The sequence below is a fragment of the Phyllopteryx taeniolatus genome, chromosome 3, assembly GCF_024500385.1.
Source record: "Phyllopteryx taeniolatus isolate TA_2022b chromosome 3, UOR_Ptae_1.2, whole genome shotgun sequence".
NCBI classification, from domain to species: domain Eukaryota; kingdom Metazoa; phylum Chordata; class Actinopteri; order Syngnathiformes; family Syngnathidae; genus Phyllopteryx; species Phyllopteryx taeniolatus.
Genome location: NC_084504.1, coordinates 22,501,209 through 22,520,657, shown reverse-complemented (window position 1 = coordinate 22,520,657; position 19,449 = coordinate 22,501,209). Strand labels below are relative to the sequence as shown.

General features: G+C 39.9%; 1 protein-coding gene across 1 annotated transcript; it reads left to right on the top strand.

The window, feature by feature from the left end:
• Window positions 1–1,243: 1,243 nt before the first annotated feature.
• On the top strand, window positions 1,244–19,205 carry lifra (LIF receptor subunit alpha a). The gene is made up of 18 exons (XM_061767671.1): window positions 1,244–1,402; window positions 7,366–7,517; window positions 7,637–7,773; window positions 8,375–8,528; window positions 8,651–8,929; window positions 9,779–9,905; window positions 10,032–10,168; window positions 10,294–10,436; window positions 10,516–10,669; window positions 10,835–10,899; window positions 12,233–12,470; window positions 13,097–13,282; window positions 14,623–14,715; window positions 14,803–14,952; window positions 15,062–15,199; window positions 15,299–15,392; window positions 15,532–15,598; window positions 16,369–19,205. The coding sequence occupies exons 2-18, from the start codon at window positions 7,436–7,438 to the stop codon at window positions 17,041–17,043; spliced, it is 2,919 nt and encodes a 972-aa protein (XP_061623655.1). The 5' UTR covers window positions 1,244–1,402; window positions 7,366–7,435; the 3' UTR covers window positions 17,044–19,205.
• The last annotated feature ends 244 nt before the right edge of the window (window positions 19,206–19,449 follow it).

Genomic DNA, 19,449 nt, shown 5'->3' with positions numbered 1-19,449 from the left:
AAAGAACTGTCTAAGGACATCAGAAATAAAATTGTAGACCTGCACCAGGCTGGGAAGACTGAATCTACAATAGGTAAGCATCTTGGTGTGAAGAAATCAACTTAGGGAGCAATTATTAGAAAGTGGAAGACATACAAGACCACTGATAATCTCCCTCGATCTGGGGCTCCACACAAGATCTCACTCCGTGGGGTCAAAAGGATCACAAGAACGGTGAGCAAAAACCCCAAAACCACACAATGGCACCTAATGAATGACCTGTAGAGAGCTGGGACCAAAGTAACAAAGGCTACCATCAGTAACGCACTAAGCCACGAGGGACTCAAATCCTGCAGTACCAGACGTGTCCCCCTGCTTAAGCCAGTACATGTCCAGGCCCATCTGAAGTTTGCTAGAGAGCATTTGGATGATCTAGAAGAGGATTGGGAGAATGTCATATGGTCCAACCAAAATAGAACATTTGTTTTGTTTGTTTTTTTTCTTTTCTTTTTTTTGTTTTTCCCTCTCTCTCCTCATTTTGTCTCTCATAGGTGAGGTATACCAAATTCCCATGAAAATTACAGGCCTCTCTCATCTTTTTAAGTGGGAGAACTTGCACAATAGGTGGCTAACTAAATACTTTTTTGCCCCACTATATATATATAATTTATAGACTTTTTACAAGCCACTCAAGGTCAGAATCACATCTCCGCATTCAGAACCAAAACAAGATCGAGCAAACTGTGCTAAAATGCCCTTGACACGGAGCAGAAAGTGGAGCAAAACAACCACGATTCGCGCGTGTGATTGGTGGAAAACAATTGAGCAAGAAATCTGAGCAAATCCCTTATTCCTCTCTTTCCTTGCTTTGCGTCCCAGTGTAGAAAGTAAGCACAGTGATAGCCGCTGGGTTAGTTGTTTACAATTATAAATTTATTTTTTAATACTAAAACTTCCGCCTCATTTTTTAATGATCGCAGAGGCCAGCTACGTTATTTAGGCCTACTTTTTTAAATGTTTTATTTATTTATTTATTTATGAGAGCCACTGATGTAAGTCCTTTTCCCGAAAATAGGCAATTTTGTGTTTGAGAACCCATGCTGTAGACATTCACAGTCTGGTTCTATACAGCGTCATTTACAGAGAGAACAGCTCCCTTTTCCAGTTGTATTTGAACGCAACGCGACAACGCCCTTTCTTGCGGTCCCGGGCTGTTTTTCTCGAATCCCATTGGTCCGTGCAAGTGCCAATCAAAAACACTGGGTTCCAGTAATCCGAACCCACACTGTTTCGATCCATTGGGATTGGGTTTGCCAGACAGCACGGGCCCACGATTGTAATACATCAAAATCACTACGACAATCGTTTACTCGCTGGATTACGTGATTCACGACATCATAAAGGATTTGTGGCCACAGATAAGGTATTTTTTTTTCTTTCCCATTGTTAACTCATAATATGTCTGGTGTCCGCTTGTTGTTGGCCCACTGTGTCCCCCCCTTCTAAACAACAGCCCTTTTACACGCATGTGGTGTATAGGACATTGCTAATATTTAAATCTCTTCAACAACCCTGATAAATTTAATATTTCACGATATCCACCCCCCCCCCCCCAAAAAAAAAAAAAAAAAAGTGAAACCCCAAATGCCATCACTGTCCTCCGTGAATGTAGGACGTCATGAGATCTTTTGCTGCTGACATTGATGCTGACCACATGCTAATGCTAACCTTATTGACACAATGCTACGCAGACTTCTCTGTTTGTCACTTGTTATGGAAGATTAAAAAAAAAAAGAATTTAAAAGTGTATTTTTGCACAGTGACATCCACACATTAAGAAATTATTAAGGTAACTCAAGTCAAGTCATTAGTGTGTAAAAAAAAAAAAAAAGTGTAAAAATGGCAAGTATGCTTGCTGGAGACTGTTGAGGTGACCTTGAGCAAGGCATCATAACCAACAACCCAGCTCAAGTGGCGTAGCACTCTTTGGGCACCTCTTTTACTCCAAAGCTCTCCTTGCATGTGTGTGATCTACAGTAGTTCTGTGTGGTCTGCAAAATCAATCAATTGGAGCATTGGAGTGTGGGTTGAATTTTCCGTTGAGGGAATATTATGAGTATAATACATTTAAAAGAAAGTGATGACAATAAAAAGGACAATACTGGTACATTCAGGCTTGATAATGGCATTTCATCATCATTTAAATAATTGTGAGCGCATCAATGTCTTATGTCTGTCTGTTTTCCATTAAACGATGTTGTACAGTTATAAATCTTAAAATATTAATACTCCTCATGGTCACACAACAGGCCTTAATGCACCCATCAGCAACGGCATTAGGTTCACATGCACACTACACGTGTAATGAGATCCAATTCAAAAACTGTTTACAAAATATCCATTCTTCATTTTCTGTCCCGCTTATCCTCACTTGGGTCACAGGTGGGCTGGAGACTATCCCAGCTGACTTTGGCGGAGAAGCGGTGTACACCCTGGACTGGTCGCCAGCCAATCGCATGGCTAGAAAATATGCCTTTACAAAAAATAAAATAGCTCTCAATTATGATTAACAAAGTCCAAATTCATTTTAACATTGGTGGTGTAGTACTGCAGTGCACCATGTTGAGAGGTGCCACTAGTAGTTTGGTTATCTCATTGAGTTACACAAGAAGGGCAAAAGCTTTCAAATTCTTAGCCTATTAGCGTAATTGCCAAGTCATTTTGAAACACTTTCAGAAAACAAGAAAAAACACAAGAAGAGTCTAATTGCCTTGATTCAACCTTTGCAGAATCCCATGATCTTGAGGGTTAAAAATCTTACACAGACATAAAGAAAAAACACTATTTTTAGCGAGGACGTTAGTATTTTTTTTTATTGATATTGTGACTGTACGTTAAAATGACCTAAGCGATTAAGCTTTTACAATAACAATATAAGATTTACTGATGGCAGTGGAAATATTCATACAAAATAAGATCAGCTGTATTGTTATTGTTATTGCATGCTTTTTAAGATGTAATGGTGTGCTGCATAATTTAGTCTTGATTAGTGTGTTTTTTGTATCATTTATTTTCCTATTCTTTTTACTCTCGAAACACAAACTTGGGGTTGCATTACTTTGTATAGACTGTATCCTTTGAAACAGAGGGAATCTATGACCTGTGGGCCATTTGATCTGCCCCACCATGCAATTCGAAAAAGATATATTAAATATATATTAAATATATATTAAAGAAACATGTTTGATTGCTGCAACGTATTTCTTCATACATTTAATATGTCCCGCGGAGGACTGACATGACTGATCTCTCATAGGAAAAAGGTACTTGATCCCTTCAAATATAATAATCGCCCCTTTAATTATCCCTAGCAGAATGACTTGAGTGCCTTTGCCCTCGTATTAGGTACAGTCTGTTTTCGTTGAATCAGGCAGTAAGGTTTTCTTATACTGCACTCTGGTGTGTCTTGGTAATGGAAACTGGGAGAAGTTAATGACCATTACAGACAGGAGCTCCTGTTACACCAACCCGTGGCTTCTTTCTCCCTACTCACTTGTAGCTATGTTCGTATCGGATGACATGGTCGAGTTACGATGAGAATGGTGCCTGTTAAACCTCCTTAAATAATCAGCAAGTGACTCTTTTACACTCTTCCTGTTGCCTACGTGTTGTAGGGCTAAATGCATAAAGAACTACAGAGAACAGGAAGGAAGGAAGGACTGATTGAGTCCAACAGCTTCACACACAGGACTGAATGTCCTTCCGCAAGTGATGTCATAGAACTGGCATTTTCACGGGCCCACACACACAGACACAGACACATACGCACGCACGCACGCACGCACGCACACTCGCATCCGTTAACATATTTTGTTCCTAAAGCATCCGTTTGTCCTCTAGTTCCCATTCAAAGGTCAGGATCAGGATTGAGGCTCTTGTTTCAGAATGTAAACACATATCCGAGGAAGTGGCCTTTTTTTCACTCCCTTGTATCCCAATTTCATTTGTTGTGCTGCACTTCTTTGGTGTAACATATGAATTCACAAATCAGCGGAACCGCTGAAGTTAATCGGCCCCGTTTCACAATTCAGAAGTGGGCCTCTAAAACGCCACAAAACATATTTTGAACCACCATTGTGAGAGACATCAGTTTACCTCAGTTTAGGCTCTAAGGATGAACGTGGATGAATGGTGGACCACCATTATGGTGGCATAATGTCCCACGAGAGGTCAGCATATGTCGCAAGACTCAATGGAGCTTAGTTTAGTGAGCTTTTTTTGTGTCATTTATTCTAAGACTGAAACAATGACTCCAGTATCTTGAATAATTCGATAACAAAAAAGGATGAAGCAAAATTTCTGCCTCGAGGCTTTGTTTAATTACTATCACCCATGTTATGTGGTGACATAAACATAAACATAAAAATGTTTTCAAACGAACTGTGACTCTTCAAAAAATAGGATCATTGAATCATGGACGCATCCACCTTTTTAGAAGTTATCGTTCTTTTGTTTGTTACTTGGATGTGCCTTGTCTCTCTGTTTACTCTCTGTTGTCTTCCTATTTTGTCAGCAGAATTTAAGTATGTTGAGACGTTGTGTTACGGGGTGCAGCACCTCCTCTCATGATCACAAAGGGGAAAAAAATCTCATCTGGACTAAGATTTCACTGCTTTTCTCCTTGGCTTTTCTGCTTGCCAAGAGCCAACAAAATAGTCGAAAAGACAGAGAAGGTTCAAAGTTTGGGGTCATTCATTTCACACAGCACGTCTATGATGATTCAACATCATAACACCTAGTTTTAACTGCAGCTCAAGAAGTTTTGCGACACAAGGTAATGTAAACATCAACGTTAACTAATTGAATATAGCCTGCCATCGCTAATTAGAACGCACGGGGAGGGTAGCCACTGTAGCCTCATGTCCGTATGATTCTGTATTGTATAAACCTGGAAACTAATTTGTGATAAATTGTATTTTGGAGCCAACAGTTGGAATTGGAATATAAATACTTGTTTTTTTGTTTTTTTTCAGGAATAAAATCCAATTGCTTGGTCTATTCAACAGGCCTGTCATTTCCATCATGCATTATTTGGCATTGTTGCTTTGTCATGCAAAATAATTTTTTATACGATTACTAATTGATTCTAAAAATATTCGATGGTGGCAGGCAGCCATAATTTATTCCAAAAGAAGCACCACCTTTTTACACAAAAATGACATTGTGCAATCGCCATTATGGTTGGGACTCTTTTGTCGGTTTCTGTTAATTTGAACTAACTTATCTTTACATTTGAATGTTAAGGATGTTAAAATGTTTTCAATTCCCTGTATAACAATTGTTTTTGTTGCTAGCCAGTTTGATCCTGGAACATATTATTCCTACTGTTTCCTTTTTTTTCCTTTGGGAAAAATAGTTGTGAATCTAAAGAAATCAGAAGTCGAACAGTGGTCAGGATTTGATTGTGTTCAAATTTATCAAAAACAATTGGATGGAGACCTGAGGGAATATATAGTGATCTATAAAATGTTGATAATGTAAAAAAAAAAAAAAAAAAAATCACCTTTATAACATTTCCCTTCTTTATGTTCAGTAATTTGTTAAAAAAAATAATTTGACTAAGTGAATTGAAGTTTTGTGGGAATGGAATGAAAAGGCTTAAAACTCTTAGGTGGTCACAAGGTCTTACTGTTGTCCTGTTTTTCTCAGAAATGGACTGACAAGACAAAATGTTCTTTAAACAAGTTTGGGTTCTGAGAAATGTTTGCAGTCCTGTACTTTACATGGCATTTGGACATATTTTCCCGTAGCTCTGAATGACTGAGGACAAAAAAGGCAAAGTCTGAGGTGGTGAGACGAGGAAAAAGTCTTGTCTAAAACGGGAACGCTGCTGGCATACAGATGAAGCTCCGGCTTGGTTTTTAAGTGCCGACCACGTTCTTGTTGTTTGCCTCTTCTGTGGTCGCATTTATGGCTGCTGCCCTGCAAACAAGTATTGATTTGTCCATGTGTGGCGAGCATTTAGAGCTATCAGTGTTCTTGGGTGCATTTCCCAGAATCTGCTCATTGTCCAGCTTCCAATCACTGGACTTTCAGCTTATAGGACGTGGTGGGGGCTGTAAGGCGTATTCTGTTTTTTATGTGAAGGGGCCCACCAAGTTTGCAACTGGTTCGGAAACCATCCTGGTGGCGACACATGAGTGTCAAAACATTGTGTCAAGTCAGCTGTATTTATGTGGAGCTACAGTATGACTTTGAATTTCAGCTGGAGGTGCTGCTTTTTCAATGAAAAAATGAAGTTGATAATGTATACAAGTGCATTCCAGGTTGTGTGTTGCAATAATGGATTGAGTAGTTCCCGAGATTTGTTTTTACCTTCTTGTCGTGCATGTCCAAGCTTGTCCCATTGGAAACTGCTACACCTGTGTGACAGTTGAATGCAATAAATCCGAGATTTGGAATACACAAACTCTCAGGTTTGTCGAGTTCAAGGGTTTAAATATGTCATCTTTGCTTGTGCTTCTTGTCAACCATAATGTTGACTTTACTCCTAACTTGGTTGTCCTCCCTTTTCCAGTGCGACTGTGTTTCTTGTCTTCTTTTAGTGCATTTTTAAGCAAATGTTGACATCAGCCAAACTGGCATGCAGTTTTGTTGTTCTTGAGCAACTTGATTTACAGTAAATGGAGCAGAGCAATATTTTTTATAGTTCTTTAATATGGCAAAAACATTGTTTCTTCTTCTTCTTCTTTGGACCATGAAATGCATTTGCTAAAAGTGGCAATGGAATTTTGAAAAGAAAACTACAGTACTCTGTGATTTTCCATTATGATGATGGATTAAATCTTTCTAAGAAAGAAAGTTTTTCTTTGTACTCACCAACCTCATCATTAGGTACACCTGTTCTAAGAGAGCCAATCTGAGAGATGTGTTGAAATTCTTACTTTATATTAATATTCAGTTTAGTAGCACCAAATTCAACAGATGGAGCTGCAATGAAAAACAATAATGGGAAATGCTGCTACCTACTGGACTGGAGTGCAACGGTACCATGTGGCGCGTATATATTTTTGTCACTAAACTGACAGACAGACATGCTTAGGATTGTTTGGCTTTGGAGGCCTGCTCTAAATCATTTTGGATGGAGAGCTCATTGTGCAGGTGTACAAATGTTGTGGCTGGTGTATTGTGCTGTGGCTTGCTTATTCCTTCAGGTTGGCACATGTGCTGTTTAGGGATGGCTCTTCCAGTTAGCACAAGATAAAGAGTTGACGTGCGGGAAGAACCGGAGGTTGTTTCTGAAACATCCAGCTCATTCAAAACAGCAACGCTCCAGTGTATATGAATGACTTCACTGGATTAAATGTATGTATTTGTGTTTTTTAGGCTCTCACAGGGTGCTCTACCAACACCATGGTGCTGCTGTAGTGGAAAGGAACACAAACAGTCACTCGCCATGCCTCAATTACAATCCAGCTGCTGGCCTGTCTGGCTCATCTGTTGTCTCCTTTCAGTGGTACATACTCATACTCAAAATGGTAGGAATCTTCATCCAACTTTCAACAGTCGGTTATGCGCACAGCGCACGCAATGGGTTGAACTTGAAACAGTCGTGATAGATTTAGGATTTTGTGTGCTTGCTTATGTCTCTCCTCAGACCTGACTGCACCCCAGCAGGTGAGCCTGACATCGAACACGGACACGCAGCAAATATCCGTATCCTGGCTGGGAGGCAATGCCACAACGTTTGATGTCATGATCCTCAGGACGGAACTCAATGAAACAGTCTTCTATGTGAGGGCCGTTCTCGTTTTCTTTCATTCTTATTTTGAATTACGCTGCCAGAGTCTCATTCTAAAATGGCGTTGAGCGTTGTTATACAGTGGCACCTTGACTTAGCAGTGCCTCAAAAGGGGAAACCTGGCCTCCGTCTGGGCCCACCACAACAACGGGATCTGCACAGTGAGAATTAACAGTGTTTGCAACTAATCATGGACCTCGTGCTGTGGAGTAATTCCCCGTTCATTTCCACTTTGATAGTTTGGGCTGTAAAATTGTTCAAAATCCTGTCTATATATATACACACAGGTTTTTGAAAAAAAATGTCTTTCCCTGTGATTGACTGGCGACAGGTCAAAGATGTACCCCGCCTCATATATATTCTTCTTCTTATTATTTTTTTTAATCACAGCTCTAAGTTATGGCAAAGCCCTGTAATAAGTGTACCCCAGTGGCTCCCAGCTATTCGTGGGGGATAGGGACCGGGCCGTACCGCGAATAGCGAAAATCCATATAATAGTGTGAATGTTATGGTAATGTGCAATTGTTAACATAATGTAGGAAAATCAATTGACAAGAAGACATCTCATCGCTTTTTTTTCACCCTGTGTTTTAGGACATGCTGCATGTGCCTCTGAACCAGACAACTGATCGGTACGAGTGGAATTGGACCTCAGCAGAACCACTGCAATGTACCTCATTGTCTGTCCAAATCCGCTCCAGAGAGGGCACAGCGACGAGTGAATGGAGCAGCACGCAGATCATCCAAGGTAGGTCAAAACTGCCACTTTAGTAGTATGTCTCCTCTGTGCTTGATTATACAGAACTATGTCTATTTATATCTTTCTGCACTCAAATGATCCTCCTCCTCCAATTGTTTCTCCTTCTTCAGGAAGCGATCTTCCCACCAATGTGGACTTCCAGTTGTACCCCCAGGATAGAATTGTGCCTGCAGGGGGCAGCACCACCTTCTGTTGCATTGTGGCAGAAGGGCGGTTTTTCGGTTCGATCCATTACGGCGACACGGCCATGAACGCCACGCGGCTGAGTCGGCGGAGTTACAGCATCACTGTGACTCACCAGGCCCCATCCAACAGAACGGGGACCAACGTCATATGCCAGGACAGCCTCGAAAAGAACAAACTGTCTGGAGCCGTGGTATTTGTTGGATGTAAGATTGTATTAAATACTTACATTTGGTTAATTGAATGCAAACCATAAAATAAAAATTCACAGCAACTTGACACTTTTTGCGACCTTATTTGGCGTATTTTGTATTATTTAGTCAAATGTGAAAGCTGAGAATAAGCTATTGCTTAAGCAGCATCAACTCTACTATACATTGTAGCTTATCAGTGAAACGCATTGATCAAAGTGTTTTAGTTTTTATGCACAATATGTTTCTCATACAGGTGCATCTCAATCACTAATTTCCACCAATCAAGGCAAAAAAGTGAAACTCATTACAGTATATAGATTCGCTACACAGAGTGAAATAATTCATGATTTTGTTTTTTATAATTTTGGTGATGATAATTTACAGCTAACGAAAACCCAGAATTATCCACCTCATTAGGAATTAGGGAAATACTTTTCAGAAGGCTGTTTTTAAAGACTTAATAAAATCAGTTCCATTTTTTGATTTGAACAGCAGTACTAGAATACATTTCTACGATGTAATTTATCTGGCTACATTATTGAATGGCAGGTAACTTATTTATTAGTTAAAATTTGGAACATAATTTTATACTTTTTTTCCCGTTGCAAAATCCTCCTATTTATTGCTGTAGTTTCAGCAAAACGTTACTGCAAAATGTATTACATGAAAGAGTTGTAATTCTTATTTAATGTAAGCTACTTTTTCGCCCATTCACTTATATTCATATAGGGATAAAATATTCCATCAGACAATGGGTAATCTCAAATTTTCAGAGTATCTAGGAAGTTTGTGGTTTTCAATGCATATTGGTGTCATACTTAAGTTACTTCATACTTTATTTTTTTTCCATCACTTCCCCAGATCCTCCTCTCCTCAGTGCCTTTCAGTGCGAGACTCGAGATTTGACCTCAGCCGTGTGCCGGTGGAAAGAAGTGAGAGACACACAACTGTATGGAAAACGGAGAACAGTCTACTCCCTGAACAACAGGTACTTTGTGCGCTATCCTAAGCACAGTTCATCCAGAGGAGAAAGAGAAAATTAAACCTTTTTTTCTTCTCAACCAAATACCATCTCACAGTATAATATGATGATTTTTAAAAATTATTTTTGTAGGAAATGTGCTGACGCCTCTCTGGTTGAAAAGCTGTGGAAATGTAGTGTGGAGCAGTGGGAGGGTAACTGGACGCTGGAAGCTGTGAATCCTCTGGGCAAGTACAGCGTGTTGGATTCAGCTGAAATCCGACACAGAGGTGAGTGGATCAGTGCCACCTTATTGCGTAACACATAAACAAATTTGTAACTGTCAAAAGTCCAGAGATAAAATGTAAACGTATCTTCAGCATTTATTTTGAATTTCTCCCATTTTTCATTCTAGTACGCCCTGTGGCACCTTCAAATCCGAGCGCTGTCATCAATGCATGGAATGCTACCTTACAGTGGAAGTGGGAATATGAGAGCTATACTTCCCTGGCGCTTGTCTGCCAGGTAGAGCTCAGCACTCATGGCAACAAAACAAAGGTGAGTTACTTCCTTTGTGCACAGGTTACAGCACCATTGTTTCTTTCTTATATCTGTTAATGTTGATGTATGTGTCCAGCGCACCTTCACAGGCGTTGGTCTGAGGGCGGTGTGGCTTTTGGAGCTTCATCCTGATGAGGATTACATCGTTAAAGTCCGCTGTGGAGCGCAGCAGAATTTCTGGAAGTGGGGAAACTGGAGCCAACCCCTTTCTATCAAAACAAATATTGATGGTAAGGAAGCATGTACAGTTTACAAACCACCTCTTGATATGCCTGTATTTAGATAAATGTTTCTAAATTAAATATATTGCCACTGAACTGTACTGCTTATGTATTTTTTTGTGTTGCTATTTGGTTGTATTGTATCAACTTGAATTGAATCATTGAATTTCATAGTTCCAGATCAGCCTGACGTGTGGATGCACATCAACAGTGACAACACTGGTCAGATCATTTGGAAGGTATTTTATTTTTGTATTATTATTATTTTTATTAATTCAAGTATTATTTAACTGGATGATTTCTTCCCGTGGTTGGCACGGTAGCCGACTGGTTGGCGCATCAGCCTCACGGTTCTGAGATCCCGGGTTCAAATCGGGCCTTGTCTGGGTGGAGTTTGCATGTTCTCCCTGTGGGTTTTCTCCGGGTACTCCGGGTTCCTCCCACATTCCAAACAAAACATGCGTGGTAGGTTAATTGAAAATACTCTGAATTGCCCATAGGTGTGAAGGTGAGTGCAAATAGTTCCGGTTTCCTCCCACATCCAAAAACATGCGTGGCAGGTTAGTTGCCGACTCTAAATTGCCCGTAGGTGTGAATGTGAGTGCGAATGGTTGTTTGTTTATATGTGCCCTGGGATTGGCTGGCGACCAGTTCAGGGTGTACCCCCCCCCCCCCCTCTCGCCCAGAGTCAGCTGGCATAGGCTCCAGCACGCCTGCGACCCTAGTGAGGATAAGCGGTGTGGAAAAATGGATGGATTTCTGATTGTGTGTATTCAAATTTAGCTGTGTTTGCTCATGATGTTGTGTTCTACTTTTTCCACTGTATAAATTATATGCACTATCTTATAAACTGGACAATGAATGTAATGAATGCGTTTTTGTATAATGAAAATTGAATTGTTGATAAGTTGAATTGTACATGATCTAGGTCAGGGGTCACCACCCTTTTTGAAACAGACACCTACTTCTTGGTCACTGATAAATGTGAAGCGCTATCAGTTTACATGCTTCTAAAATAAATGTTCTCAAATTACCTTTAATTATATGTTGTTATTAATATCTTATTTAGGAAGACACTTAGCATGTTAATGATTTCACACAATAAATATCAACAATGAGCAAAATGGGAAACAGATCAGTATCAAGATGCAACACTATTTCTACAGAGCTCTACAACTGTTTCCATTTTCAAATGATCACTTCTAAAACTTTCATAGGAAATAACAATGTCTTCACTGGTGAGCTATTTCTTGAACAGGCCTTTGGGCCCCTTATGTGGTCCCTGGGTGGTACCCAGTGCCCACGGGCACCATTTTGGTGACTGCTAATCTTGGTTGTCTAATTTAAAAAATAAAATAAAAAAAAAAAAAAAGTTGGAATTTGCTATTGTCATGTCTTTCTTTTTACTTTGTTTTAACTGGGCTGTGTTCACTTTCTATATCCACTGTATCACTGTAACAGACATACAGGTATTAGTCCTGCAGCAGGTCACGAAGTTTCAATCCCATAAACATCTGAAATATGCAAATAATACAAAGATATCTTACTCTTGCTCAACCTTCCCTTCTTTAGCCTCTGACAGCACGAGAAAGCCACGGCCAGATCACGTCTTTCGAGGTGACGCTGTGGAGCCCCAACGAGAGCCTGCAGCACACTGAAATGCTTCCTGCCGACACTTTCGTGCTCCCAATCAACCTCACCCAAATCAACGCCTTCACCAATGACAACCAGGTCATGGCAGCTGTTGTTGCCAAGAACGCTGCTGGGCATTCACTGCCCGCAAGTGTAATTATACCTCTACGTGTCGCAGGTATGTGATCGTCAGGAGGGTGCTGTAACCTCACAGGTGTACAGACTAAACTTGTAATCATAAATAACCACAACATTTGGTACTTACAGTATGCAATCTAATGTGTACATTACAAGAGATTCTGTCTCTTCAGATTGACACTGTCCGAGATGTATTAATTAATATAGAAGGTGTCCCCCAAAATTTTCCATCATTTGAAATATTATTCAGAATAACTACGTCCTATGCAAATGAAATTAAATAGGCTTCATGATGAAAAGAGATTCATGAAAATTCCAACAGCATACTATATACAGATTTTATGAATGATTTGACAAATTCACTTATTCTTGATCCTTAGGATTCTTTGATGAAAGCAAATCACAGATACATAATTGAGACATCTGAAAACATGACCAATATGTGTCCTTTTTAGTTTTTACACATCTCGCTAACTTTTGAGGTCATGTTATTATTTTTTTTGGAACACCATTAATTATTGTGATTATGGTAAAACTCCACTGGATCATACTCAGTTTTGAATATTTTGAAATAGCCGTTTCTAAAGTATTGCCTATATTGAGGGGTGCAGACTATGTATCATTTTAAAAATGTATTTTTAAAAACTATTTCCATATTTTTCCCAGACAAGAGTCCTATTGTTGAGTCTAAGGTGGTTTATATGGACGGAGGTTTCCCCCTGGTCTGGCAGGATGACGCCAACTCAAGCTGTGGTTACGTCATAGAGTGGCATGACGGACTCTGCCATCAAGACTGCTCCGTCGAATGGGTCAAATTCACAATGGGAAACACAAATGCCACTATTGAGTCAGGTACTTCAAGCTAAATGTGCCTGGACTAACACTGCAAGTGGGAATTTTCAAATCTGTTATGGTGCAAGTGCATTGACATCTACTGTACATTTAAATGACACGTAATATCACTCTGCTCTTCGACTTCTCACAGCTTTTAGTATTAAAAAACCCTACAGACTTCTCTGCTTCCGTCTACATTCCAAAAACATGGATGTTAGGTTCACGGAAGACTCTTAATTGTCCTGAGGCATGACTGTAAGTGTGAATGCAGTCAGCACACACCCACCACCATTTAAAGTGCCTCTGAGCAGAAGCCTGAAGGTTTGGTGGTAACACTGACTGCTATTTTGAACTGTTTATAATTCCTTCCACCATGTCTAAGCCCCCAATTCCAGCTGAAGAAAAACAGCCCCAAAGCATGATGCTGCCACCACCATATTTCAGTGTAGGTATGGTGTTGAGCAATATTGTGTTAGCACTAATTATACTGTAACTTTTGGAATTATGACTCAGACGTTCAACCTTGGTTTCATTGGACCATAACAAAATCTCCCAAACGTGGGAAGATATGATATGGTCCAATGAAACCAAGGTTGAACTTTTTGGCACACTGCTAATCACCAGAAGAACACCAACCGACAGCGAAGCATGGTTGTGGCAGCATAATTTTTTGGGGCTATTTTTCTTTAGCTGAAACTGGGGCCTTAGATAAGGTGGAAGGAATTAGGAACAGTTCAAAATAGCAATCAGTGTTACCATGAAACCTTCAGGTATCAGATAGATGGCAAAAAATAAAAGTGAGGAAAAACCTATTAGAACAGCTTAAATGTATTTGGTGCTAATCAAAAGCATGTTAGATGGTGGCAGCTGTGTGCTGATTCATTAAACATGCGTTTGAATGTGATTGGTTGATTCTGAATTTAGCCTCATCCCAGTTATAAGAGGGTGTGCACACATTATTGCAGGTGTTTATTTTTACTTCCTCTCCAAAAGATTTGTAAAACATTTAATTGAGTTGTAGAAGTTCTAGTTTACATTAATGGTGAAAAAAATGTTGAAGTTTTTTTGATACCACAAAAATCTGGCATTTGAACAGCAGTGTGTAGACTTTTTATATGTACTGTATGTGCCCTGCAATTGACTAGCGAGCAATCCAGGGTGTACCCTGCCCCTTGCCCGAAAATCAGCTTGGACAGGCTCAAGCTCAAACCGCAAATTTAATGACCATGAGCACTATAGAAAATGGATGGATGGACTGACTTATTATACACATTTGCATTTCATTAAAACCTTTGGAAGCTTTCATTGGTACATTTTGGTATGTTCAAATCAACGACATTATGTCATCTCTTCATCAGCCAACTTCCAGCCTGGTGTGAGGTACAACATCTCCCTGTTCAGCTGCTCCTCTGAGCTGCTGCGGCGCTGGCAGGGCTACATGCAGGAGCAGGGTAAATGCGACCAAATTCTTTTCCACTAAAGCAGCATTTCTTTTCAAATTGTCTTTGAATTTTGAACTACTCCCTTCCCTACCCAAGCTCCCTCCAGATCCGTGCCCCACCTGTCAATCAGTCAGCAGGACTCGGATGTTCTCTTGACATGGGGAGCCATGCCGGAAGTCAGCAGGAGAGGATACATCCTGGGCTACAATGTTTACCTCAGCAATGACTCCCAGCTTGTGCAATTAGGTAAGCATTGGCCCCTTCCAACACTTCAGCGGTGTTTGAGTGCAGCAAAATCAATCAAAACTCTTGTGCATTCTTTACACCTTGTTCCCCACGCTATCCATCCTTGTAGGCAATCTATTGGGAGAAGGAAGCAGGAAATACACAGTTAAGGGTGTCTCCGACGGCTCCTATAAATTCACAGTCAAAGCCTACACCTCAGCAGGCGAGGACACAGGTGCCACCATCTCCATCACAGTGGAGCTGTTCGGTATGTGCATCCCCTTACTGTATTACTCCCTGTAAATATATTTGCGCAGTAATTTCTTTCTATTTTTTTTTAACGTAATATGTGTTCTCTTCCTTCAAGCTGATTGGCTCATCCTGGAAATACTGGCATCTGTGGGAGCTACAGCATTGTCGCTTGCCATTGTCACTTTACTTTGCTATAAGAAACGAAAATGGTAAGTCAGTGCAGCCACTTTTCTTCCTGAAACACCTTTTATTCGGGCATGTTACTTGAATAATACTATTAACTCAAATGAAGTAATGTCTTCATTGTTGCATGCTTTACAATAGCATTTGCCATTTTGTTCTCATCAGGGTAAAGACAGCCTTTTACCCAGACATACCTCAGCCCAAATTGGACGACGAATGGACCAGAACGCAAGTATGTGTCAGTTTGTCTGACCACAATATTAACCACGCCGCTAAAATCTAAATCAGAGTTTTCCACTGTTTATTGAGTTAAGGTACATATTTTACATTAGAAAAATCCCACCACCAACATAAAAAGTCTTATTCTCTTTTATGAATGGAAACAAGTGGATACACAGGTTAATTTTACTTGCTGCATCTAGTGGAAGAGCATTTAATTGTTCTGCCAGTCACAATACATTGCTGGAATAGATGGCTACATTATTTGTTCTAAATAAATAATCATTTTCAGACCAATTAAGTGAAATAGGATAATTTCCTGCTGTACACTTCATCTCTCATGACACATGAATGTGTTGTGGTTAGAAATCACTGATCTAAAACTCCACTGTGACACAGTAAAACTGTTGCGGCATAAAAGGGATACAGATTTTCCATTTTGCTTGACCTAACAGCCGAACAGGCCAAAAAAAAAAAAGGAATCACTGATGTAAGCAAGAGTTTTCAGAGAGATATTAATTTATTACTTTAGTTTGCAGTGGTGTAGAACTGTGTCATACTGATTAGCAACATTTTTTGACCCTCTCCCCTGTATAATGCGGTTCTATACCACTTTAAACTACAAAAATAAATGTTAATAAAGCAATGCCACTGACAACTTGTGATGCAGCTCTTGTATTGGGTCTAATTCTTATTAAATTTTGTTTGATATGTATTGTTATAATTTTTTACTATACTGTAACTCATTTACGTCTTTGATCATTGTTTGATTAAACCCGACAGGGTCCGCTGGATGTGAGGCCATCGCACCACAATCTGGTCCATGTTGTAGAAAAGCCTGAATTGGACTCCCTTAAAGAAGTGCTGGTCGTCATTCCCGAAGAGGATGAGGATGAGGAGGATCAGATGATTGGAGATGAGAAAGTCGACACAGATGAGCCAGCGTCATTACGTTACTACAACCCAATGATTGATGAGCGCCCCATCAGGCCACGCTACCCAGACTCCTCAGACTCTTCTGCGTCTTCATTGGACTCCGGGCAAACCGATGTGACTTACACAGGGATCCAAACTTCAGGGTCATCTCTGGTCTTCCAGATAGATCAACAGGGTTCCTCTGAGGTCGAAATGGCTGCAAGCAGAGGTGGTTACCACCCTCAGACGCAACCTGCAGCACCAAGTGACGACTTGCGCCCGGTTCCGCCGCAGTCTTTCCAAGAGCCTCAAGCTGCCTGCTCTGAAGGCTACAAACCCCAAAGCTCTTGGCATTTGGAGTCGCCTGGAGAAGCTGAGGAGCGGGATTGCCTGGCACCCTGTTTGGGCTCACCCACCTCAGTGGCTTCCACCCAGTTTCTCCTCCCTGACGACGAGTCAGAGGAGGACGGCGAAGCGAAACGTCCGCTCTCAAGTTCCGCACCGGGCTGGTTCACCAACCTGCTCTCCACTGCAAAACCATGATATCCTCTCATTAGAAGCTGCCAGGCCAACAGGTTGGCCTAACCCTTTTACATTCATTAATATTACCAGTGACATAAATCAAACTGCAAAAGGCTTCACCCATCAGGCTAAAACGTAATAGCTTCATTTAATGTAGCAGTTTCTATTCTGACTAGAAAACAAAAAGCAAACATGAGACTGAAGTGTGATCCCCTATTTCCTCATATAGTGGCCAAGGGTTTCAGTCATAGTAAATAAAATTAATTAAAAAAAAATAAAAAAAATCCCTGAGAGCAAAACATTAGGCATCAAAATTGTGTGCAGTGCTGTTTATTGTTTAAGTGGATGACACTGGCAATGCGAGCGGAGGCCATTATTTGAGGAAATACGATATGTGTATTAGCTTTGTTCATGACTGTGGGCACTCAGCACTGACAGGATGTTGTATTCCACTGTTGCAGCTTTTTGTTTGTATTTTACTTTGTTTGTTTTACTCGTGATGTGAATTTAAAAACACTAGAGAATGAAAGTAATTTTCAAATCAAACATTTACAAAGGTATTTGTTGAAACACTACAAAAGAACATCTTTTTTATGTTTAGTAAGAGTGAAACATGTCTGTTGTCTTTTAAGTGGCCCTCTCATGAGATGATGTCCTATGCACTTTTTGAGTCATTATTTTACACACATTCAAAAGGTGATTCATTTTATACTCTGGAAATGTCTGGATGATGACACTGATGATATAAGCTAGAACATGAATTCAATGTCATGTTCTGAACAAAGACTATCATACTTTTAATTGTTTACATTTTTCTTGTTTAATCTGTAGAATTGTTTAGTAAATATTTTACAGGCCAGTCTTTTTGTTATTAATTTCACATTTAGAATGTTACCTGCTAGTGAGAGGCTTTCCATGCAAATATTGAGAATGAACTTTGGAGTCAGTCATAGTGTTTGTTTAATGTATACTTGTAATGCTTCCAGTCATTTGGACCATGTCACCTTTTACAGACTGCCTTGCTTCGAAATCAAATGTTAGGCATTATGGAAAATGACAGTAGCTCAGAACAGATCAGCAATGTATGAGACACAATGATCCTGGTAATAGTATATTGTTGTTGTTTTTATAAAGCATTAGTTTTTATTTCACTTTGGAGAGCTTTGCTGTCTCCATATTCCTCTCGTGTTATGATACCGTTCCACAAATTGTGTTATGCTCCAATTATCCGTTGATATTCATTTGCATAACATATGATTGGAATTTTATGCTAATTTCAAAGTCAGTTTTCTCAGTGCCTCCAGCCGACAAGCTTTAAGTAATACTACTGTGACGGGAGTGGTGGGAAGAATAACATGGGTGGAACTGGATGACTTTGCTGGTCTACTTCTCAGGCAGTCCTCTTTTGACTACTGAGAAAAATGTCGTCATATCGCAGTGCTATTCTTGTTTTACAAGAAATATCGATTGACTGGATTCAATCCAAAAGCTACAGTGGAGGGTCAAACGACTGTCCAAGCCGGTATGAGATCATATGAAACAGAGGATATAGTTTTGAGGAATTAAACATTGCTGCACATTTTTTCCCTACTTTTAAAGCCTACATTTTCAAGGAGGCAGGGTATGTTACTAGATGTTATGCTGGTTTGTGTCAACAGATATAGTTTTATACTAAACTAGATGTGCGGTCCCTTTGCGGTCTTACACAGGACATATAAGTGTTTATGCTTTAACCAACAGATTCTGTCTTAGTCTGCTTTCCCAGCATTGTGTCGCATTGCCAGATGCTGATGTGGTCTCGAGTAAAAGCAGAAATCTGTGCTTTTGTAGATGACATCAGGGTTCACTTGCTGCCTTGCACGCCTCACTCTTCCTGATTTGTAAATGCATGTTTAATACGCCAACACTACAAAATCACGATACCCTGTACGGCTTGAGCTCCTATGGCTTTAAAAACTAACACTGACTAATGCTGCGCATGACTAAATGTGCACCTATAAATGCTGCTTTAACTTTTAAGATCTTTCAGAGAATATTATTGTCATGATTGTCATTTCTGATGATGAGGGAAATAAGCGGATAGGACAAGAAATTTTGGATTTCTTTTGAACCAATGCTGAATGTTAACAGTAATAACAAAGTGAAATGTTACTCGTAAAACCAATAAAAAACTAATTTGTCTGGCTACTTGTCTGTTATCATTATATTTATTGATTTTAGTTTGGAAATCTTTACATTGCCTCGAACAATGGCATTAAAAGAAAATAATATTTAGCATTTACTTCACTAATTAATACCTAATTAATGAAGGATGTCTGAAATAAAATCCAAATAAAAAGCTGCTAAAAATAGCACGTCCCTGTAGACCGTAACGAATAAGAACCAATTCTGGATCAGTGAGTGAACTCTGTCCCCCAATACTCTGTT